General features: G+C 39.4%; 1 protein-coding gene across 1 annotated transcript; it reads right to left on the bottom strand.

Annotated features, from left to right (window-relative positions):
• Positions 1–1,662: 1,662 nt before the first annotated feature.
• LOC137293516 (cytoglobin-1-like) lies at positions 1,663–9,169 on the bottom strand. The gene is made up of 3 exons (XM_067824117.1): positions 8,964–9,169; positions 5,976–6,207; positions 1,663–1,827 (listed from the first exon to the last, which is right to left on the bottom strand). The coding sequence occupies exons 1-3, from the start codon at positions 9,167–9,169 to the stop codon at positions 1,663–1,665; spliced, it is 603 nt and encodes a 200-aa protein (XP_067680218.1).
• Between the last annotated feature and the right edge of the window lie 439 nt (positions 9,170–9,608).

Below are 9,608 nucleotides of genomic sequence, written 5' to 3'. Positions count from 1 at the left end.
ACAAAGACGGATTTTCTTCCACTGCACACAGCTATAAACATTTTCCCAAATTTGTTTGCATACAAGTGTCATTAAAATACTGAAAAACATAGAGTAACAAAGCCGAGTTTTCATCCACCGGACACAGATATAAACATTTCCCCATATTTTATACACATGACTTTAATATGCTGACAATCATAATATAAAGAGTGACAGATTTTCACCCACCGCACAGATATAAATATTTTCCAAAGTTTTTTTTTCTATATACAAGTGTCTTTAATATGCTGAAAATCATAGAGTGAACAAAGACGGATATCTATGCAAATATAAACATTCTAAACGTACAAGTATCTTTAGTATATAGATATAGATAGCATAGTGTAAACAAAGACAGATTTTCATCCACCGCAAATCCATTAACATTTTCCAAACTATATGCTTTATGTGAGTGCCTTTGACACACTGAAAATCATAGAGAGAACAAAGACAGAATTTTATCCACCGCAAAAATATAAACATTTTCCAAAAGTGTTTTATGTAAAATTTATTGTTGAGCAACATACCGTGAACTACATAAGATCAACGTGTATCAGAATGTGTCAACTGGAAAGGGTTTTATTGAGTACTGGAGGCTCAACGAATCCGTTGCGTTTGAAGTTGTTTGATGCATTCACAAGTGTTACGTAGACACCATACAAACAATGGCATTATTCAGGATACACAGAAACAAATGTCATTGTTCACTACAATTGACGTATGAGCGTTCACACTCCTCCTAATTCTTGAATATCAGTTACAAGTGACGCAACTCATTCGAATTCACTTTAACACCTGAACAAGTTCCTTTGGTGTTTTCTTTATAGTGTATTTACATATTTGCGTTGAAGTAGAATCGTAAGTAATGTTGAATCGTGCGTGTACTAAATATACACGGGTATGTTTATGTAAGAAGTTTCTGACAATGAATCACCTTTCTTTCAACACTAGAACCTACAAAGGTCACTGTTTTGTGAACGCTACATTCATTTGTATTGTGGGGAAAACAGAATTGGCTTTGGCAAAATTGTACCTTTGCACCTTACACCTAATATTATTTGGCCATAATAAATGACGCATGACTCAGTTTAAATTAGTCTCACGTCAACCCTAACAATGGCAATTACGATGACGTTTTTTATTTCTGTATTTACAGGCCTATAAATATATAAATAACAAAAACATATCGATGATTTGTATATAGATTCATACAAATGTCGCTTTAATTTCAGATAAATGTACTTCCCATAACTTTGGAAAATATAGTCTTGATCCTTTTCTATAAAATCTTTGTATGAAGTCAGACAACGTCTATCTGATGTTACAACGTTAAATCTGAGATGAAACACGAGTCGTGCGTTAGATCATTGTCAGAAATTTTCACAGCTGTTATTTATGTTATGATATGTTTTTTATTCATTTTGCATATCAAAGAAAAGACGATAGATATGATTACCAATACAATAAACAAATTCATGACAATTCATTTTGTGTAGTTTGACGGCAGCAAACCAATGGCTATATAACATATTGTACAGAAGTAATAATCCTACTACAGTCCTCTGTAGTTTCGTACATATGCGAAACAAAGATGCACCTGCCACAGATCAAATGTTGCGCAAATTGCTACCGTCATGCCTCTCACTTGATGGAGATGATGCTCTTCTCCTTCTGCCCAAGCTTGAAACCTGAGATGAGTGTGGTCAGTATGAAGCAGATGGCTTTGTGATAGATATCCGCCATGTGGGCGGAGTATCTGTCCCCTAGTGTCTCTTTCACTGCCATGAGGAATGGTTCACGGATGAGCTGGAGGAAAATGAAACATTTGAGATGGAAGACGCTGTGCTGGAGGAAAATGAAACATTTGAGATGGAACACGATGAGCTGGAGGAGAATGAAACATTTGAGATGGAAGACGCTGTGCTGGAGGAAAATGAAACATTTGAGATGGAAGACGCTGTGCTGGAGGAAAATGAAACATTTGAGATGGAAGACGCTGTGCTGGAGGAAAATGAAACATTTGAGATGGAAGACGCTGTGCTGGAGGAAAATGAAACAGTTGAGATGGAAGACGCTGTGCTGGAGGAAAATGAAACATTTGAGATGGAAGACGCTGTGCTGGAGGAAAATGAAACATTTGAGATGGAACACGATGAGCTGGAGGAGAATGAAACAGTTGAAATTGAAAATGATGAGCTGGAGGGAAATGAAGCATTTGAGATGGAAGAGGCTGTGCTGGAGGAAAATGAAACATTTGAGATGGAACACGATGAGCTGGAGGAGAATGAAACATTTGAGATGGAAGACGCTGTGCTGGAGGAAAATGAAACATTTGAGATGGAAGACGCTGTGCTGGAGGAAAATGAAACATTTGAGATGGAAGACGCTGTGCTGGAGGAAAATGAAACATTTGAGATGGAAGACGCTGTGCTGGAGGAGAATGAAACAGTTGAAATTGAAAATGATGAGCTGGAGGGAAATGAAGCATTTGAGATGGAAGAGGCTGTGCTGGAGGAAAATGAAGCATTTGAGATGGAACACAATGAGCTGAGGAAAGTTGAAGCATTTGAGATGGAACACGATGAACTGGGGGGAACATAAACATTTGAGATGGAACACGGCTGGGTGAGTGTGGCTTTACGCCGCTTTTAGCAATATTCCAACAATATCAAAGCGAACACATTGTATCCATGTAGGGAACGAACTCGGGTCTTCAGCATGACAAGCGGACACTTTAACCACTGGGCTACCTCAAACTACGGAGTGACAAACGAACACACGAAATATACGTCCCCATATTGGAGTTTGTATTTTCTTGGGGCAGTGGGTAGCCTAGAGGCTGAACGTGTTCGCTCGTCACGCCGAAGACCCGGGTTCGATTCCCACCCGCGTACAATGTGTGAAGTCCATTTCTGGTGTCCCCTGCCGTGGTATTGCTGGAATATTACAAAAAGGGCGTAAAACTAAACATATTCACTCACTCTCTCATTGTATTTTCTGTTGACAGACCTGTAGTAAGAGGTGTGGGGTTTACGCCACTTATCACTGCAATATTCCAGCAATATCTCGGCAGCATGTCTGCATTAACTTGTAGAAAAAGAGTAATCCAAAATTGGTCATTCATGCTTTAATGAGTTGGGATTTATGCCGCTTTTACATATTCAAACAATATTACCCCGGGTTACAGCAGAAATGGGTTTGACACACTATCCTATCTGGGTAATCGAACCCGGGATTTCGGCGTGAAAATCTTAAAATGTTGTAGGGCTTTTGTAGATGTTAATTTCATTTCATAAATAAGCTTCCATATAGATGGAATAATGTTGAGTGTGGCGTAAAACTAAACTCACTCACACACTTTCTCCAGCCCTCACTCTTCAATATTCCGGCTAGTCGACATGAACATCGATCAGTCGGGATACGATGAGTGTCAACAAAGACAGGGGGCCTGATCAAGTTACTCGCCTTTTACGACATGAATAGGGTGCCGCATTCTCTGGTTTCTTGTCATATCTTCCTACGAACTACTGATCTAATACGGCCCTTTCATGGATTCGTGATTGGTTGCAGTCAGATTTAGTTGTGCAGTCAGTGACGTTATTTCATAGGTGATCATTCGTAAGGCCTCGGTCATTCCCGTATGCTTTTGGGTAACTAGAACCTGTTCCTCAGCGCGATGCGTAAATGTTTCATCTAGACAGAACTCAGTCATGTCATGGCCGGATCAATGGCGTTTCCTTGGTCCTAGTTGACAACGGACAAGCTAGCCATTAGAAGGTTGTGTGCCACATGTTGCCGACAGATGAGGCATATGTCTCTCCACATTTGCTTGTATTAATCAAGCTGGATCTAAGTCGATGTAAAACGTTTTCTGAATGGATAGAAACAAGGAAAATAATTCGTGTATTTGCAACTAGGGTTTTTTATGAGAACCGGGAAATATGGCCGTATTAGAACAGACGTTCGTAGAAGATATGACAAGTAACCTCTATGGGAAGAGTAGGGGGTTGTCGAGGACCCACTTTAACCAGTATCTTCACGGGGCCAAAATTTCAGGGCATACATGGGTTGCAAAATGAACTGGAAAAAAGACATGGCTGTACCCTTGATTGGTCGAAAGCAACCTGTCATAAATTGTGAAATCATGCGATGAAGACGAAATCACATCCTGACTAGACTATCGATATTTAGGCCTCTGGCGGTACACTGAGAATCATAATTACACGACAATTACATGGACATCTTAATGGATTATTTATGCCACGACCTAAGACATCACGTTTGCTCTGTATCGTGTCTTTACAATCCATATCAACAGTCGAGTGAACAAAAGCGAGCGTAGACAATTACGACGATACACGAGTCTTACTTAAGGACTATCTTTCGTCAGCGTTTGCCTTTCTTGTGTTTTGTTCTTACAAGAGGACAAGGCAATCATACGAGGAGGAACCGTCACGTTTAGTCATAGACATGGGTAAACGTTTGCGTGAGATATAGGTTTGGCCTGAAAATGAATTATGTCCATGGTCAAATAAATAATGAATAAATAATAATTATATATTTCAGAGTGAGGGAACTTTCGGTTATATGACGTCATGCCCACTTGATGAATGGATGCGTAAGACGTTGGTCACTTTGGTCAAGTCTGTGCTACAAAATACAACTCGTGTCAGTTTTCAAAAGTTCTTTTTTATTACTTCATTTATTTCAAACTCGAAAAAGAGTGAAATGTGTAAGTAACCAAATCAGGGACAGTAAATGACGGTATCAGTTTACGAAACTGGGATACGAAACAAAAAGAGGACCGATATTTTCTTTCGGGGTAATTCTTTTTGGGTTTTTTGTTTGTTTGTGTGTTTGTATATTGTCCCCCAAAGAGCAATTGTTTTGGTTCTTATGCTTCCTGAATCTAAACTACTCTTTCCACCCAATTACAAATTCCCTGAAAACCAATCGATATTCGGCCCATAGCTGATCAGACTGAAACAGTTTCTGCAATGTTCGTATAGGTACCGTAGTACACTGTTATGGCTAGATGGCGTGTTTTTTCTTGTACACGACAGCGCTGTCAGCTTAAAGTAAGACGATTGCGGGGAATATAGCTTATTAATCACGTGTAGCAATCCAATGTCAAGTTCAAGTCTTGGGAATATCCATGTAATTCGCGAATGACAGTCATTAACGATCTTAATCTTTGTGCAATATTGGCAATGCATGTGGTTAGTAACCACATTGTTTACATAGCAACCAGTGTAATCGCAGCTGATATAATATTTGAATTCAAATACGCTAATGTAATGAGCGATGTCGTAATAAAGATGAAAATCCGGAACCCATTGCCATGACAACTCCAAAATACGTTGTACATTAACACTGATTAACATGAATGAGAATTCTTGGTTGATCCGACAGGCTGCTGATAAATCGCAGAAATGTTTTGGTTAACGCCGCACTAAGTAATATTCCAGCTATACGGTGGTCGTCTGAACCAGACAATCCCGCGTTCAACATCATAAGCATCCATTTACGCAACAGAGATAAACAGTCAAACAAGTCAGCGAGCCTGACCACCCGAGCCAGTTTGTGGCCTTTTACGACAAGGGTGGGTTACTGAAGATCAGTAATGCAGATCTTCATTGATCCATGATTTCAGGGCAAGACAACCATCCAGTTCTAGCAAAACCATGTTTATATGAGCAGAGAGAACTGGTGAGACTCGATGACCGATTGTACGGTTAATTGTCACTGTACACCGATGTAATCTGTTGTTACTCCTGACGTCTCCGGTTTGTCTGATCAAGGTTCGATTTCTTACAACCCGCTGCCATGCGGCTCCAGAAGTGATGGGTAGACACATTTATTTCATTTACTCACTCACCTTTTCAGAAGGGTGATGAAATGATATTGATCGTTTTAAGTAAATCTAAAATGAAGGAAAAGGATACATATCTTACCCAAAATATTTCAGGATCAAACTTATTAAAACGCAAGTGTGTTTTCCCAACGTGCATAAGCATGTCTATGACAAAGTCCGGCTCATCAAGCGACATCATCGCCTCATCTATCGTCAGCATCACCCCGCGTACGTGACTCTCCATCAGTCCACTCTCTCGCAGTTCCGACAAGGTCACGTCTTTATTTATGGTGCTGAAGAAGTTCTTCACGCTCTCGTTCTGCTCGAAGAGACTAGAAAACAAGGAGTGAGAATTGTTTTAACCCGCTTTTAGCAAATATTTAGGCGGGAGGACACCAGAAATGGGCTTCACATATTGTACCCATTTGGGAAATCGAACCCTGATCTTCGGTGTGACGAGCAAACGCTTTAACCTCTAGGCTACCCCCACACTCCCAGAACAGAAAGCACATATTGCAGCGAGAGAGTTGTGACTTAGGATATAATTCTCATGTAACTTGGGATTGGGTGTCTATATGGTCAAATATTGCTACATCATTTTGTAAATTTCCGGAAAAATAATGGATTATCAATTGATTTAGAAAGTAGTTCACAAAAAAAGTTAAATAAGAACAAAGTCACAAGATTAGAGATACCAGTATGAAGCGACACAATCATTTCAGGGCTCGGTTTCACAAAGCTCTCTTAGCGCTACGACTATCGAAAGATAGTATGTTAGAGTATATGAGACACGGTAGTCGACAGCTTGAGTGAAACGAGGTCCTGGCCTTAGATTTTCGAAACTCTCTCAGCGCTAAGACAGTCGTAAGTGTCATACCTTAACATTAACTTACGATTATCTTAGCTTTAAGAGGCTTCCAAAATATAGGCCCTGTTCCCGTTTCACAAAGCTCTCTTAGCGCAAGGACTAGTCTGGTATGTTGCAGTGCAGGAGGCACGGACGTCGTAGAACTACGATAGTTTGTGATAGGTCCAGGGCCCCGTTTCACAAAGCTCTCATAAGCCTAGGATCTTGTAACTTTCCTCGTAGCATTCCTACCTCCTAGGCCTAGATTTTCGAAGCTCTCTTAGCGCTAAGGTAGTCGCAACTTAATGTTAATGTATGGCACTTAGACTATCTTAACGCTAAGAGAGCTTCGAAAATCTAGGCTCTGTACTGTAACATTGACTTATGATAGTCGATACGGTGCAAGGCCTGTGTGAAACGGGACCTGTTCTCGATTCTTCGAAACAAACTTAAGTTTTTACTCAAATTTCAAACTGAGTTTGACAAAATGAAACAGCTGAATTTTAACCCAGTAGTATTTTACAATAAAAAAGCATAATACCTAATTAATCCACCCACCAAACTGAAATTGTCTACTGTGTTTGCGTTAAATATTGATTTCAGTTCATTCTGGGAAATGATATTTTCCATGTTTACTCAAATTTGAGAAATAACTCAAACTTAACTCAAAACTGAGACCAGTTTGGTTCGAGAAATCGGGCCCTGGTCTTTATGCGCGATGATTTCAATGACAGAGGCGTGGGTTTAAATTATTATCATCAATTAATGGGAACGTATCATGCAAAAGGGGGTCCATCACATATTCATAACCAATCCTAGTTGTGGCCTGTCTCATGGGAGTCTTCATACAACAGTTGCTGTTGCACTGGCAGGACTGATGGGGGAAATATAAGGGATTTAGCCTAGTGGTTAAAACGTCCGAATACCTACATGAGTATGTGTAAAGTCCATTTCTGGTGTAGACGTAATGTCGCTGCAATATGGTTGAAACGTCGTAAAACACAACCCAATCTCGAAAGTATGAATGACATTTGAATGTATTTCACTGAATTATAAATATTTTTACTGCAAATGAATGCAAGCATGGCATAGGACAGGGTTATGTTTAGTTAGAAAGGTCAACTGCCGAAATGACTTTCAGAGCCACAACCTACAATAACATCCTTATCCTACAGTTTGTTTTGTTTTCACTTACATAACGCTGTAGTCAGGAATATTTCCTTGGTCAGCGGAATCTTTGACCGATATGCACAACTTACAGACCCGTCAACTTGATGCCATGCCCATAGACATACATGTTATTTCCGTGTAGCATAAATTATTTCCATGAAGTGAGTTTATGTTGATCTTTGTAAATTTTGACAGGCAAATCTGAAATCATCTCTGTCCTGCGCATATAATCTCAGTCCAATGGAATGACATTACTTTTATCAGCTATCGTATGGTTCCACAATGCAAAATCCCACAGACCGCCCTATTAAAGGAGTTATCGACACCGTATATATGGTGATTATATTGTTGCCACTGGATAAATAAGCAACGGAAAATTAAACAGAAATTTTGTGATTGTAGGTAAAATGATTCCTCACAAATGTGCAAAATGTGACTTGGATCTTGCTAAAATTAAATTCACGAAAATTAATTTCTATTTTTAAAAATTAATTTCAGACTACGCTGAAGTAACATATAAATCTATGGAAATTACGTGAAGTGTCGAATTTCATTTGCACGACTCTGTCTTTCCTCATACATGCATGATAAGGGCAATTTAATTCGCCGATAACGACAGATATTGTTAGTGATATTGTTCTAGCCTGACCTCCATGGGAGTTAGTGCTACAGTGACACTCAAACGCCCTTTCCTAAAACTGAAATACAAGACATCCATATAAATGATAAAGGTGGCTTTTGGACACATATGAATAATATCGTAAACGACTTCACATTACCTTGTTATCAACAAACACCTTATCTACTACAGGTACCTGTTAACTGTTGTAAAACAATAATATCAAGAATGAAAAATTCATGGTAGTCAGGTGAAACTTCCTCGTGTCATGGACCGTTACTAAATACGTAAAAGAGTTTCGCCTTAGTCATGAAAACATTTTGTACCTACTCCCGTGCTTGTCCTGTCTACAAGATAATCAAGAATTTACATATTCATTTGTTTGGAAAGTTACAATATCGCAGCTCAATCGGAAGTGGAAAAAGGAGTGGTTATGTAATATAATATCAAACCTCATGAACATAGTGATGCCGGTTTCGTCCATGTTTCTTGCTATGGCCTTCCACGACCTCTTGAGGAGGTACACTTGACGACCTGCAATGGGTATCCGCGGGTCATCTTTTATTATTACCCGACCCTGTGACTTCGAGGGTTTGGATTTGCCATTAATTTCTTGATCATTCCTTGAAGAAACTGCTCCGGAAGCAGAGCAACCCATTGTCACTGTAGACTGATGTTCGTCAATGCTTTTCAATAAGCCAAGTAGAATCTGTCTGGGGATGCATATGAAAATGTGCAAGGAAATGCTTTGAAATTAAGCCATTTGTGGAAATGTGTGCAACATGATTAAAAACTGTGTGCTAATGTTCCAATAACCGCGTTTCCCAAAATATGTGTCATCACACGATGACGTGATTAGTGAGTGAGTTAAGATTCTAATTTACATCGGCAATATTTCGGCCATATCGTGACTTGATATGATGACATATAGAACTTCAGTGCAAAAGAATACCTTGTCTTGACTATCCTTAGAAACAAATTTCGTTTGTTGTGATAGGACATTGTATGAAAGGATCACTGAAAATACGTTTGACATATTTTCAAGGTCTTCTCGAAAAGGGTAAGCATTATCTGCCTACCAGTAGCACCAACCATTC

This window comes from Haliotis asinina, chromosome 8, assembly GCF_037392515.1.
Source record: "Haliotis asinina isolate JCU_RB_2024 chromosome 8, JCU_Hal_asi_v2, whole genome shotgun sequence".
Lineage (NCBI taxonomy): Eukaryota > Metazoa > Mollusca > Gastropoda > Lepetellida > Haliotidae > Haliotis > Haliotis asinina.
Note: the sequence above shows the minus strand (reverse complement) of the source record. Positions and strands in the feature narration are given on the sequence as shown.

Bases quoted from the DNA above. Each gene is read 5' to 3' on its own strand.
- LOC137293516 (XM_067824117.1), bottom strand. From the start codon at position 9,169: ATGGGTTGCTCTGCTTCCGGAGCAGTTTCTTCAAGGAATGATCAAGAA. The intron at 6,208-8,963 runs GTTTGATATTAT...CTTGTTTTCTAG, and splicing joins GGCATCACTATGTTCATGAG to TCTCTTCGAGCAGAACGAGA. The intron at 1,828-5,975 runs GTAAGATATGTA...ATTTTCCTCCAG, and splicing joins TTGATCCTGAAATATTTTGG to CTCATCCGTGAACCATTCCT.